This window comes from Apteryx rowi, unplaced genomic scaffold, assembly GCF_003343035.1.
Source record: "Apteryx rowi isolate R43461 unplaced genomic scaffold, aptRow1 scaffold_897, whole genome shotgun sequence".
Classification (NCBI taxonomy): Eukaryota; Metazoa; Chordata; class Aves; order Apterygiformes; family Apterygidae; genus Apteryx; species Apteryx rowi.
In genome coordinates, this window is record NW_020451201.1 from 155,091 (window position 1) to 170,308 (window position 15,218).

The 15,218-nt window shown below is 44.3% G+C and overlaps 1 protein-coding gene across 2 annotated transcripts in view; it reads left to right on the forward strand.

Annotated features, from left to right (window-relative positions):
- The window catches only part of LOC112978021 (fatty acid desaturase 2-like), a 34,811-nt gene that overhangs the window by 358 nt on the left and 19,235 nt on the right, over positions 1-15,218 (forward strand). Inside the window, exon 1 of one of the 2 annotated variants that reach the window (XM_026091047.1) lies at positions 12,090-13,344. The exons of the other annotated variant lie outside the window; for it this stretch is intronic. Coding sequence (XP_025946832.1) covers positions 13,138-13,344 — 207 coding nt within the window. The 5' untranslated portion in view covers positions 12,090-13,137. Of the gene's footprint in view, positions 1-12,089; positions 13,345-15,218 lie in introns of those variants that run through there. 2 annotated transcript variants of the gene reach the window in all.

Consider the following 15,218-nt stretch of genomic DNA (forward strand, 5'->3'; position numbering starts at 1 on the left):
GGCTGGCGCTCGGCTGCCTGCAGCCCCCCGGCTGCCTACAGGCGCTCTGCAGCCCCCCGCGCTCCTCTTCACCCGCCCTGGGGTTTACACGCGCAGAGCCCGTATCACCGCAGCCTCGGGGCTGGACTCCRGCAGCCACAGAAGACAAGGAAATCTGGAGCCCCCCGCTGCCYGCCTTGCAACTTCCCGGTGTGATGCACGGCAGGCTGTAACGTACTGATGCCACAGCCATGAGCCCTCCAGCRCAGGAAGAAGCGGATCTGGCAGCACCCTACAGACCCCGTCCCTTTTGGTTTGCTTCATCTGGCTTGCTCAAAAAGTAGTTTGAAGCTGAGGCAGTCAAGGGGATGTAAGTGGCATTCCTCAAGGGGTCAATACTGGCGCCAGCACTATTCAATCCCTTCACTTATGACAAGGAAAATGCACCTTGATCAGATTTGCTGCCTATATCAAGTGGCRGAAGCAGCTGATACACTGGAGGGCAGGGAAGGGTGCTTATTCAGAGGGTCCTCAGGAAGCTGGAGGAACAGGCCAACAAGAACATGAAGAAGTTCAACAAGAGCAAAAGCAAAACACTGCACAGGGGAGGTGAGAAAACCAGCTTAGAGAGGTGCCTACCGTGTTTGAAGACAACACAGAGAAAGATCAGAAGAGCAAGTAGCCGGTCCTAAATTGCTTCCTAGTTGAATAGGACAGAGRTTAGGTTGTCAGTGTCATGCGCCAGGGGAAGACCCAGCCTGGAAAATGTTATAATTCACCCATTTAAGAGTGAACCAAGCATAGGGAAAGCAGAAGAGGCCAAGGTAGCCAGGCCAGTGATAGAGGATCAATGAATGGATGCTGTGGTGCAAGGAAGGAAGATGCTGGGGCAGATTTCAGTTCCTCTTGCAGGTCCCAGTCTTGTCATYCGTGATTATAAAAGTGTCCTGTTAAGGTCACTGATCCTTCTCAGCTCATTCCTGAGCATCTTCTCTTYAGGCCAGTTTTACAACCTGCTTCTCGCTTCCGGGCTGAGGATGCCTCACCTTTTTTGCTTGGCTTTGTTTCTCTYTTTCCTCCTCCCAGCAAATCTTTCCCTCTCTTCTATCTGTCCCACTTCCCCCTTAAAGCCGCCGCTCCCGTGGCGTCTTTTGTTCCCGTGGCTACATTTGGCTGCTGCTGAATAACAATAGAAGAGTGAATTATGCTAAACTAAAGGGACAGACCCATCCCTGCGGGACTTCATCCATGTTAACATGTCTTTCTCCGCATTCAGCTCTCACCTGGCCTGGAGGCTTGGAGCTGCGAGAGCAGTTAGCTTGTTTTTCTGGCAGCAAAATCTTCTTTCTGAACTCTCAGCACTGATTCCAAATTTCCTTGCTTTATTTTTGCTCATGCCTTCAAATCTGACCTAGTTACAACAATTCTGTTGAATGCAACCATAAAAAACAAGAAGCACTAGACTGCATCCCTCCTTCTTCTAAGCATCACCCAGTCACTACAGCAAGTCTTTCCAGGTATAGTTACACCTGCAAAACACTGGATCAGACATCTTTTTTCTTTTCTTCCCTTTATCCAAAACTAAGGGCTCAAGTAAAGCATCTCATGCATATTTGCACTGCCATCCGTGAAGGAAAAGGTTCTCTCCTGATCTCAACAAAAAAATAAAAAATTCCTTGTGTGTTGACTGCTGATCATCTCACAAACRACCATAAAAGAAAGATATTAATGAATAATATTTAGCATCTTCTTTTTAAATTTAACCATTATATTCAAGTTGGTGCAATAATGATTTCTATATGCTGATTATCCATTGTGCAAAAAATAATTGTCCTATACTGAAGTGATATTTCCAAATTGATTTTTCATCATGAACATAGCAGGGGAGACTGGTTAGTTTTCTTTTTCCTGTATACCACGTTTTTTTAAAAAAAACCTGACTTTCTTCCAATGCAAGTTAAACCCTTGAATACTTGCTTTAAGGGATTTTTAACAATAGTCAGAAAGCACCAGAGTCTGAAAAACTCTGYGCTTCTTTGTGACCCTCATGTGACTCCTCTCATTTCAGCAGGTCCAAAAGCTGAAAGGGGTATCAACACCTTATTAACGGACTTTACAACAGATATTGTATAACACACCTTGGGAATATGCTCAAAGTTTCTTCTGGTATAAAATCGGTGACTTTGTTTCTTTTCCCTCAGCARTGATTCAACCCAAGATAAGACATCCTGAAGGCCATTTGAATCACCCAACTCGAAGCAGTGAAAGGTTTAGTGTCCTGCTAGACATTATGGGCTACATTACAAGCTGCTGTTTGTCAATAGTGGTTGGTTCTCCTGCACTTGCCATACTCAGGATCTCAATGGGCCTCACATAGGCAAGAATGAGGTCTTTGTAATAAAGGCTGCAGGGCAAAACCAGCTGCCATTATACACTCSCTCCCATCCTGCATCCAGCTGTGACGATTTGCATTAACGATCTTTGTTGCAAAGCAATTAACTAGGTAAAACCAGACCTGAGCACTCTGCTCTTCCAACAGCATTACTTCATTTCAGTCCTCTGGCCTGTTGTTTTACCTCCACTGCTCCCATTCCCATTTCTCCTTGTTCTCACGATCTGGTCGTGACTCAGCTTTGCCAGCCCAAGCTCTCAAGGATCCCTGACCACCTGAGGGGTTCTMACTCCTCCGGTCTGGCTGAAGCTCAGTGTTAACAGCCTAGACCACTGAGGATCGCCAGAGGAGAGAAAATAAAAACTCCTTATGTCACTACTCCCTGATTTGGCTGTGACAAAGCTTCAGCTATCAAAGCAACCTGCGTGACAAGGGGTCACTAAATACCCCCCGGGTAGTGACCAAGACAGTAATAAGGAGAAATAGAAGCGATGGACTGAAAGCCTTGCAACCTTTGTCTTACCAGCTCATAGCAGGAAAAATGAGTGAGAATAATAGTTGGTGGGGACCGAACCCATGGAAACTAGGAGATTTTGAAGGGAAACTCACCAATGCTGAAAAAACAGTTTAAAATAGCAAAGCATAGCAAAAAGAGTCAGTTCTTGTCTTTTGCTCAGCTGAAGAAAAGATTAAGATGCAAGGCATGTGGGCGTTCAGTCTAGAGGCCRAGAACAGGATCAAGGAGTTAAGGGAGAATACGTTAGGATCAAGAGCTGAAGAGCAGGACAGAATGAAAAGCTGAAAATGTACCAAATACAGCCTGTAGCCAATGCAATTAAAACAGCTACTCTGATGAAGCCAAAGCAGGAGGAAACTATCAACTTCAGCACCATAACCCTCCAGGGAAGGGCTTTAAACTCTCACAATACACTGTAACACCACTCCTCCCTCAGCCTTAGGATTCATAGGARCATTGGAAGGATCAGCGTAATACCAGGAAAAGGTGTAGGCACTAGAAAGGTTGCCTTCATCATTTTCAACTACAGCATTATTGCAAATGAGCTGCAATAATTGAGTAATTTGGACTAGAATTGTTAGTACTGGACCTGGTCTAATTATAACTATTTGTTTGGAGAGCTAACACTTTAGTAATGCTAACAATAATTATTGGTTTTGCATATAAGGTGTGTTTCTTCAGCCCATCTCAACTGCATGCAGTGTTTGGTCTAGTGTTCTACCAAAAACCTGACTGTTAAAATGCAGATGTAGCTATTGTATAAGACAGAGGGAAAGAATGAATATATTACAGTATGGGTGACTGGATGAAGATAGTGATTTGGGAGGAGTTTACTTTTTGTCAGAAAAAACAGCCAGGAATCAGTCTGTGTAAGGATAAAGGAGAAGAGATAAAAATAGGCAAAATTTTCATCCTGTGCAACTCAAGTTCAATTGAAGCCTGAGATTAGTAACGGAGGGAGTAAGGCAGTGATTTTAGAGCTGTTCACATTTCAGTGCAAAATCTGAGGAAAGAGAGAATGAAAGAAGCCACCAATACCAGCTGCTGCTAACAGGAGAACTAAGGAAGATGGGCATTTCATTATAAATCATTACAAATGAGATTATCCTGACCAAAGGCCACGTGAAAAACAGGGTYGGTCTTTCTCTCCCAATCCCCGTCCCAACTGACACTTGCAATGTCCACTGTTTCCTTTAATAAATAAGGTACATGTGGTCATGTGCTCGGCTTCCCTGGCATCCAGGCCRTTTTTCACCCTGCCCCTGCTAATCCCATGTGGCCAAACCCGGACCCACGGTGGAATGTGAAATTCTTGCCAGCAACGGCAGCACAGTGGGAGTTTCTGTTGGGTTTTTTTGTTTGTTTGCTTACTTGCTTGGCTTGTAAAGTTAGTCAGCTTTCAGCCAGGGTCCCATGACCAGAAAAAAGTGTCGCCAAATCTCTTCAGAACCTTGGAATGTGCCAAGGGATAATGTCACAGGCGCCTTTGATACAATGTTGTCTTCATTTTGAAGAACATGAAAATATGTGAACTCAATGACCAATCATTAGCCAACTCTAGCAGTGCATGGTCATGARCTACATAAGAGGCCAGAGGAAGCAAAATGAGCAGTACTATACAGAACATCTGAAAAATCTGTATCRAAAACTACATTTTTCAATAGGCATTTTTCTGATTAGAGTTGCATTCAAATGCCATGGAAATATAAAGATGATTCAACTGTGATTCTAAGACAATTATATCAATCACATTCCYTTCTGGAGATTTTGAAAGTCAGAGGACCTTTAATGGTCTAATGATCTACATGATGAGAAACAGAAATTCATCCATTTATTAACCACAGTAAGTAACATTTGATTAAAACATGTGCTTCAGAAAAGCCTATAGCCTCRACTCAAACATAATGCCTAGYACTCTTAGTATATATTCTGCTTTATTGTCTCAGGTTTGTGCCTTACAATTTTCATTTGTCTGGTTTTGACTTGGAAATGTTAGTTTTTGCTTTACAGGTCACTGCTAGGCTAAAAATGATTGGTTCCAGTATTTCCTCTCTATGGAGGTACTTGTACCGTGTAACCAAGTCATTTCCTGATTTTTATTTTCCCTTTTTATAGCCTAAAAAAATAGCAGATAGACTCCAAACAGTGGAAATCTTTGTTGGGGGGTTCCTTGCAYAACTACACTTTAGCATTGCATATTYSATACCACATTTCATCCACAAGTCTTTACATGTCTGTAACTAAATATCTAGRTTAACAACAGACATGTTTACACACAAAAGTAATCTTGCACAGTGTGGAATCTCAAGGACTTAGATGGCAATAAAATGGTTCTACTGGGGCCGATTTTGAAACACAGCAGGACTCCAAAGGTGTTAAGAGACTGTCAAACCTGGTATGAAACTACAACCCTCCTCTCTAATTATTATTTATTAACCTCATATTTTAGTGCCAAAAGTCTTGGTCATGGCACCATTCTACCAGGTGCAGTATAAATAGCTGTTCTTAAAGAACTTTCAACCAAGTGTAAGAGAAGAGATAACATACAGATATTTGCTTGCTCATGGGAGAACAGAAGGCAATGATAAGCCAATAGCAGTGATAAATACTAGCAGTGACATTTAAATTCTGAACTGGGATCTCTGTCACTAAGAAGCACTGTTCTTAACAAGGTAAACTTCTCATGGGCTTCATGTTGCCATAAGAACAAGAGGTGAAGTAGCTTAAGATGCCTAAGGCACTTTGTAAATGGCAAGCAGTATTTCCAAACTACTTTCCAGATGGAAAGGAGGTTGAGAGATTTTATTGCAGCCTGGGATTTCATTTTTAATTTAAAATTTATATTCAGTGTGACTGCARACCAAGGGGCCCAGAGAGAGAGAAATAGCATCCAYGTGCTAAATTTCCTTATGCACACATAAATTTTAAATTCAGGAGGGAAAAAGTCTTTTTCCTCTGCTTGAAAAAGSCAAATGGAGTTCTTCTCGGGGATACAAAGAGTTATGAAATGTTCAAAGATGGTGCAGTTCCTCCTTCTTCTGCAGGGCCATGATATCCTCATGGCACTGATTACTATTTTTRTTTTCTTCCAGGGAGCAAAACTCTACCCTGAAAGCCCGAGCCAAAGATCCAGGCTTCATAAGTGAAATTATAGACAGTAGTTCATGCTTACCTCTGGAGGAGAAACTACTGCTCATCGCTTCAGTGCCTTGGGTGTCTTTCTGCTTGACTCCCCTTCCTGAYCCTCTGATGAGGAATTCCCCATATCAGGCTTTGTTGCCCATCTGTTCCACGCAGTGACGGCCAAGCACATTTTACTCCTCAACACTGTTAACCAATTCCTTCTCAAGTAGTATAAATTTATTTCAGGAAGAGCTTGTGCYGGCACCTGAGGAATGGAGAAGTTCACTTCTGTTATTAAAGTGATGCTACAAAGACCGCTCAGCTCCCTCGCCAGCGGCTCCAGCAGGTCCCCTTTCCTCAAGCCCAGGCGGGACGTCATTCGAGCTGTTTCCCACTGCATTTGAATTTATTATTCACCCATCTCAGCCCACGTTCAGAGCTCCTCAGCCTTTCCCTCTAATGAAAGGGAGGAAACAGCCTCGTGCTCCTTTAGCAAATACAAAATAGTGGCWGCTATTAAACTTCCCACAGTGGCAGCTGGTAATAGTTGGCACACTTTTCACAACAGGACTTTAGCAAAACATTGAAAATTCTTCCTCAATTGGAAATATTTCTGGAAATGAATGTTGATGCTATTCCCTCTCTCTCCAGGACCTCTTGGTCTGCAGTCACACTGAATATATCCTGAACATGGCAAAGTCATATTACCAGTAAACAGACATAAGCACTAGAGAACACAAGTTCACTTAAAAATCTACCTGGCCTGCTATGTGGATGTCCACAGAAAGTGTAAGCACCACRACCATGAGCCAGAAAGAATTATCTCCTCTCTTTCTCATTTGCACCCTAATGAAAAAAACAGAAAAACAAGTTTATAGGCTTTTCAAGGAGCACTAGTAGGACACTATAAAAGTCATCCTCCAGGTATTAATAGGGCTTCCAATCCTTTCCAAAAGGYACATTAAAAGAATCTTATCTGGTGTCACCAACTCCTACATAAAAGTCAACAAAGGGATAAAAATGCAAAAATTGTCTTTTCTATTATTTTTTTTAATCGTTTCATTGGGATCTCATTTTTTTTGCCTTTACATCAACAAATCAATGCATGATACARCATGGAGATACCTGAACTACCTCTCTGGGAGCCACACCGGCCCGTTTGCCCTGCTCCTTCCACGCTTCCTGCTAACCCAGCAAGACGGCCTTCACTTACGCAGGCTAGCTTGTTAAGCCACATTTCTGTGTGTTCCTCATACAAAACCTCTTTGGCTRTGCACTTCTTTTCCCCTTTTCCATACTTTCCTTCCTGCTGTGTTTCTCTTCCCCCCCCCCAACCTCTCCTGCCCACCCCATTAATCTCAGGGCCTCCGTGTCCCTTACACAAGCTCTTTGTGCTGTTTGAGCCACTCCATGCAACAAGTGCAGCCTTTCACCTAATTGGCCCCAGAACAGAGTCACTTCTCTTCTCACTGCCCTGGCTGTTTCGTGCCCCGGGARCCCAGTGAAACCTAGAACAAGGGCCACATAAAGCCTTGACAGTGGTACAGAGCGAGTTGCATAAGGATGAGAGCGCTGATTTTTTTGATAGGCTCCTTTCAACGACTTTTTGCAGTTATCTCTGCAAACCCTCCAGAACATCAGATRAAAAGTTCAGTGTGTAGACTTTATATCTATCCAAAATGCACCTACTTTCTTACCAGTTYGTCTATCTTGAGAAAGTAAGTGCTCAGGCAATCATCCGCTTCTAGCCCAGAGTTTACATACATAGCCTGCTATGTTTAGGCTATCCAGTGCTTTAAGGTATCAGTTCTGAAGTGTGAGCTTCTGTGGACTGACAGGTCAAGCTTTTTATATACAAAACTCTGCCCAATTTCAGTAACYCTAATAAATTTATTTTATGGACCAGTCACCTGATGGACTATGACCATAAACTTGTACYGTGAGTTACAAATAATCAATATCTTTATCTCTACAAGGTCGTAGAAATTCATGGCTTTGAATCTAGTTCTGGACATAGAGAACACAACCTTCAACTAGGACACTGAATGAGCAAAAATTTTCCAGGGGTTTGCAAATTCAATTCCTTACCAAAATCTGGCTTTGTAGTGGATCCCTCCTACTTTCTGTCTGTCAGTAAAATATCATTAGTGAAGTATTAAAAAATGCATTCTAAGATATCCAGTAATATATTGTTTTCTCATTCCCTTCTCTGCCTTGGTCAGTGGCCCTCTCCATCTTGTTAGACAGCTCTATCTTCTTCATCTTTGCCATCTTCTTCTATATAGAATCATAAAATTATAGAGGTTGGAAGGGACTTCAGCAGGGCTCTAGTCTAAGCTCCAGCTCAAAGCAGGGCTAACATCCCTCTCAGCACAGTCACAGAATCTATAGAACCAGATCCTTAGCTGCTATTAAAACAAAAAACATCAGGATCCAGCTATTTACAGTTGTGGAAGATTTTACTTTGATGAAGCAGTGGAGCAATAGACMCTGCAGGGTCTTTGTTCTAAACTGCTACCAAAAGTGGAAGTGTTAGAGTAATTCACATCCACCAATAGACAGATTATAAATTACATCTGAAAAATAATAATAAATCTTTATATGCACTGAGCATTGATTTTCAAACTGAGGYTTGCAGACTGCTTGGAGTCCATAGACCATCGCTTAGAGGTTCAGCAAAGATAACTGGGGACAGATAACTATAGCCAAAGCATTTAAACTCACTAAGCATGGATTTCTCACTGGAAAATGTTTAGAAGACAACAAATCAAAGCAGCAATATCTATTGCAATGCAGAGCTAGTCAATATGGATTTGACTGCCAGGCTAATTTCGCTTAGGATTTCCTTCCACACAAGGAATCCTCAGAGCTGAAAGCAGCTCTCTCCTCTTTCCATTCCACCAGACTGGCACAAAGACTGTCATGAGCCATGGATGTGGTGCAAGGACAGTATTGCAGTATTTCTTAACAAATAAAGCTCAGAACAAACTGACTTTTACTGTGAGAAGCCTTGTTTCATCAGTGCTCTAGGCTGAAAGTTCAAACAATGAACAGCAAAATGATGACACTGTACCTACGAGCAGAAAAGCAGAGTGTCAGTAGATACATCACCCAACGGGATCAAAGGGGAAAGAAAATGCAGGTGTCTCAGAGTTGCACTGAAATAAAACATATTCTGAGATGTTATCTAGCCCACCTCTTTCTGTTTTCCTTCCTTGATGGAACTGTCTTATAAGAAGAACTGCAGAATGCAAAAGGTGGAGAAGCAATGATCTGAAATAAAGGATGGGGTTAATGTTCATGGCAGGGTACATGACTCTCACCACTGTTAGGAGTTTATGTTCCTTTAAACGTGATTTCTGACTTCATTGCATTTGGAGTTCTTTTAAGTGCAACTTTAACACTTAAATTCCTGTGTAGTCCTTCTACCAAGCAGGGTTCGGTAATAAATACTGAGCTCCCTTCCAGAAAATGAAATAAAATGTGCTCTATGAAATAGTTTGTTGCATTTGCAAATACTGAATCAAGTGACTTAACAAACAGTACTTTATCAAGGGGACAAAGGAAAAGAACAACAGGAAGACAAACAGGCTGAAACTGTTATGGAAAATTAAGCTCACCGGCCACCATAACAGGGTCYGACCCTAGRTTCCTGCAGAAGTTTGAAGTCAGAYCAGAATGAAATAAAYTTTAATGACAAGAGTGCAGTAATTACAGCTCGAGCTGGGTCCCTTCGGATAGTGACCCTGAACAAAGAAATTCCTGGGCTATTATACCCTTACAATCTAAGTTCCCCACCCCTTATGCAATAGTTTGGACCAATAGTAATATTTAGATCTGGCGTCTTCCCCTTCTTCACTGGGCTCCTTCATTGTCTCTAGGCAGGCTGCTTCTTATCCTATTTTCAAGGTTGCAGCTTCTGCTCTTGTTTGTAACTTCTTTATCTTTCCAGCTTGAACCAGCTCTGGGGCCCTCTTTCACATAACTAGGTAATATCTAGGAGAGAGTTCACAGCTTGCAGCCTAAGGCTTCAGCAAATTTAGCTACTAATGCTAAGCAAGTTATGCTAAGCGATCAACTCTAGGCAGCTTCAGTCCAATATTCTTTAACAGAAACATATTCACCAGTTATTCCTTTCCAAAGCGCAACAATAATTAACAACCTCCTGCCTCTGACTTCCTAAAGAGATGATTACTAGGATGTTTGGTTGCTCTACAGCTCCTGTAGCAATATCCCACTGATAGCTTATTTTACTTATAAGATGATTTTGCAAAGGATGATGCACAARGAAAGTTGGAACAGGCTTACATGCACAAAGTTTTTTTAGCAGGGTCCATAGTTGATGACATACATTGACTCCAAAGTTACCTTAGAGGGTTAAAAAAAAAAAAAAAAGAGAGAGGTGAGAGAGAGAGAAAAAGGAAACCCTCTTCCCAGTGGCCAGTCAGGGAGAGAAGCAAAAGGGTTTTCCAGATGAGTGCCCTCTCCTGGGCRTTCTCCCCTGTGGAGCAGGAGGTCCCTAGGTCATTTTTCCTCACAGTAACTGTGTGGTTTTTCATCAAGACCTGCTCAAACTCACTACAGGTTATTTCTGCCTAAGAGGCTGTTAGCACYGACTGGAGCATGCTTGATCAGGTGCAGGATTTGCATGCTGATTGCTTGTTCAGCTTTCTGCAGGAATATTCCTGGGTGATATCTATTGGATATTTAAATGACTTAYCTACTATGCTATCTACTAGGCTCTAAAGTTAAAAGAAAAATAAAAGCTTTTTTAAAATATATTTTAAATATATTTTAAAATATAAAAGCTACAAGGCAAAGGGTGAAAAAGTAGGGTAAGAAAGGGTGATTCACATATCAATGGTGATCAATRTCTAGGAGAAACCATACGCAACAGACAGAATAACATTTCAGAAGCCACTAGTGCGAGGCAGTAAGGATAAGAGTACAGGGGATGCCACAGTAAAAGCACRGCTACATAAGTCTCCAGGTGCAGGGTTACAAGTGAAAGACAGGCCACAGCGCTGCAGAGGGAACACCYTCAGCAACACAAAGGTTAAAGCATTTCAGGCGCTGTGCAACCACACCTGTGGGACTAACATCCCAAAATTCAAAGAACGCAGCACAGAAAGCAAGACGGCAAACTTTTCCACACTACTGATAATATAAACTGAACTTCAGGTCCACCTTAACGTAGCATCTTGTCTGACATTCATCATTACCCTTGTCAGAGGTCTATTTTGAACCAAACTAAATAAAACTAGCAAGTCTTAGGAAAACATTCCTTTCATTCCTGACTTTCACTGCYCCATGTCACAAGAAAGGCTGTTAAATATGGTTTTTAACATCTTTTAGTGCTGTGCAGCACTAAAATTGGACAGAAACAGAAGAAACTTAGAGTGTGCTTTGGCATGAGGGCACCACGACAGGATTCTCACTGGTATAGAAGGGATGTATGTTCTTTTATGTCACTCTCCATTCCTATAGCCGGTGTACGGACCCTGGATGAAGAAAAGGGAAGGAGTAAGAAYCTTTTAGATCTTCAGCTCCTTCAAGCCAATGGCAACAGGCAGGAATGGAGCACCCATGCGCCTGCTCTAAATTATAGCTGGGGTCTGGACAGGAGCACAACAGGACTAGGACTGGAGGCACTTCATGGGTTCACCAAAGGAGGTGGCCCCATATGTTATGTACAAGCTCCCTCCTTCAAGCAGTGGGATAYGATAGGCAGTTAGAGAGCAAATAATCACTGTGAATTAAAGCATTTGTTGGTCAACCGTATGGGTTYCTTCCCCTGCCTTGCAGGACCATCTCAGAACACAGCGCTATTGAAACATGAGTGTGGAGGAAAAAGGATGAGCAGGGAGGCACTGCGGGGCGGAACATGGGAAGGTCGTAACGGGCGGAGCACTGCTGCYGGAAAAGAAGGCGGGGCTTTACAGCATTATAATAGAGTAGGACACGCTTCATTAAACGCCATTTTGCCACTCCTCATATTGGTGTCTGTGTGGTGATGGTCCGGGGCCTGGGGAGAAGGCCCCGTGCCTCCTCGGTAAGAACGAGAACGGTAACACATGAGACAGGCGAATGTCTGAGCTACAGAAAGGCAGCATTGCTTCAATCCTAGTATTTGGTCGTGCAACAGAAAAACACTTATGTGCTGTAATTTCGGAGGTGCAATCTACGCCTCAGTGTATTTGAACAGCTTGTATATGAAATCTGCTTGGAATCAGCCAGTGCCACTACAGAAAGTAATAATAAACCCCCCATTAATTGATGCAAAGCAGTCACTAAGCAGAGATGCATATCAGCAGGAAAGCTGTGGGTGGTGACTGCCTTGTCCTGGAGATCTGCCACACGTATCCTCAGACACAAGAAGGATGACAGTGAAAATGCCGTTCCGTTGTTTTTGCGCTTGAACCGCAATGCCTTGCATAACCTAATGACGGGTATTATTTTATTATGAAGAGCCCCAGATGCAGATGGAAAGAGAAAAGAGGCGGGCAGGGAGGGACAGCGGCGGCCGCTCCCTCCCGCCGCAGGCCGCGCCGCCGCTCGGGGCAGGGACAGGGGCAGAGGCAGGGACAAGGGCAGGGGCAGGGACAGAGGCGGCGGGTCGCGGCGCTCCCGGTGCTCCGCCTTGCTCCGAGGGTTCGCGGCCCGCGCCTGGACCGCAGCCGGCTTTTCCTTTCGAAAGATCGCGCAGGTCCAATGGCAGGGCCCAGGCCGGCGGCGGCGGGGCCGCGATTGGTGCAGGAGCTCTGSTGATCGCTGTGGCAACCCCACCGCTACTGAACGGAGAAGGATGCTTGAGCGAGGGGGCGGGGGGGCGGAGGAAGGGGCTGAGCTTCCCACAAAACAGGGCTATGTGCGAGGAGAAAGTCCGTCAGTGCGGGGAAAACCAGCTTAGGGGGCACTTCCGAGCAAGCGGTGGAGCTGAAAGATTGCAAAGGGCCAGGCAGCMAGAGACAAAGAGAAGGGAGGACATGAGCGAAGGAAAAGGGAGGCAGCAGGGAATCAGTTGAGTTAACCCACGCAAGAAAAGCTCTTCCCTCCCAGCACATCTCCAGGAAGCGCAGGGCCGGGGTCCCAGTTCCGCCGAGAAGACAAAGCAGYAGCTGGCCCCATGGGGAAAGGGGGGGAGAAAGGAGAGGAGTCAGGGGAGCGGGAGGCGCAGCTCCGCTTCTACACCTGGGAGGAGATCCAGAAGCACAACCTGAGGACGGACAAATGGCTGGTGATAGAGCGCAAGGTGTACAATATCACCAAGTGGGCAAACAGACACCCGGGGGGCCACCGAGTGATCAGCCACTGCGCCGGTGAAGATGCCACGGTAAGGACCTATGCGCAGACACACACGGCTGCCTCCAAGCTCCCARCAGCAGCCTCTGACAGGTCATTTCCTTCCTTGTGGTTCCCGAGAAGTGAGTCAGTCTTTGTGCAGCCCACTGTCTGCCTCTCTCTCCCCATCTCTCTAACACCTGCTGTACATTCGGCTCATCCCTTTTGCTGCTTTAGCACCGAGGAGCAAAACGGCTGGTACAGAGTGGTACAAATCCTTGGCAATCAGCTCCATTGATCCGTGGCGGTTTGCAGCATCTGGAAGATTGGTTGGTAGAGATGGCTTGGCTCTGCTCGAGTCCTGCTGTTTGCCTTTGTCCCTTGCTTGTGCTGGGCCTGGAGTTCTGATTTCGTGATCCAAGTGTCCCAAGTCTTCTCCTCTTTGGTGGGTAGCTTCTGCCATGCAGAGTCATAGCAGCCAAGCACAAGAAAGGGTTAAATAGGAGTCTGTTTCAAAGTCGCTTCTGTGAAGAGGGTGAGATTGAGGCTTTAAAACAAGGAGCTTTTTAGCTTTTTCCCAGGAGGGTATTCTCCTGAGATTTTTGTTACAGGTTTCTAAGGAAAAAAGAGAACCATTCGCTGCTGCTGCCACAGCTGCTCCTGCAGTTCACAGTTGGTTTGCTGCAGCTACTTCTCACGTTTCAACAACTTGGAGGGGAGGGGGGAAAAAAGCTTGAAAAAGGAACAAATTGCCTCCAAGATTTTTGTCTGCGGTTTCCCCCAAAGCCACCTTTTTCAGAAGCGCATCCAGAGGGAATGTGCTTACCTCAGGGCACCAGCCCATAGTTAATAAAAAATGAACTGCCTCAGAGCTTTTCAGATTATGTGCAGGGTAAGCAGCAGGAGAGACCAAGCTGTAACATTAACTGTTTGTCTCCCACAGCTCTTAGCACCTTACACAGGAAGGAGGCTGGGTGTGTGGGGGCAGAATTAATTATCAAGAATTACTAACACTTTCCACAAACCTGCATTTGCTTGTTGTCACCAACTCTGTGGTTATTCTCCAGTATTTTCCTTAAAGTGCTGAGATGGATTTTGATGTTCCTGCCCCCTTCCAATGAAACTGCTGAATGAATGGCTTTTCCCATCTAAAAGAAGGGAATTGGGCCAGGTTTTCCTTTYAGCTGCAGAAGTGCAGGCCTGTTGAAACCAGAGGAGTTAGCACTCCTGTCCCCAGGCATTTAACTCCAATACCTCAACTAGAAATCGAAAAGTATTTGGTCTTGCATTTGTCTCCAATCTTTGCAAGGAAGACTGAAACACAGGTTTGTGATCCTACCACTCTTGATCCTCCTTGCCTCTCCTCCCACYTCTACAGAGTACATTGTACATTTATAGTACGACTATATTCAGAGCACATGCCATGAAGGCATAGTCTTAGAGCGCTCTGAAATTGTCCATCCCACACTGAGCACTAAAAGGGAATTGGTATCTGTTTTCCAGCTCCGCTATGGCGAATAACATTTTACTGCCAAAAAAAATCTCTCATTCAGGGTGAGAAAGCCTTGGCCTCAACCCTGCCAAGGCCTAACTGACAAGATTCATTCTGTGCTGCAAGATATCACAACTGGGAGAGCTTAGGGGGAGGAAAAGGCAGTGATAAAAATTTAGTTTAAAGTGTTTTACATTCTTAGTTCTTAAATGGCTCACATCCTTCTTGGGCTGTCATTAGCACCACATGCAGTCAGGACCTGCAGTCCAGCAAACATGCACCAGAGGAAGCTCGGCAGCTTGTCCATTTATATGGACCAATCTTCTAAAGAAYCATGTCTGTCCAGAACCACAAGCTGGCACTGACGGACTCACTGAACTCTACTTCCCTGCTGGGCTACTCCTAAAGATACCCTGCTTGATGATGTGTGAGCT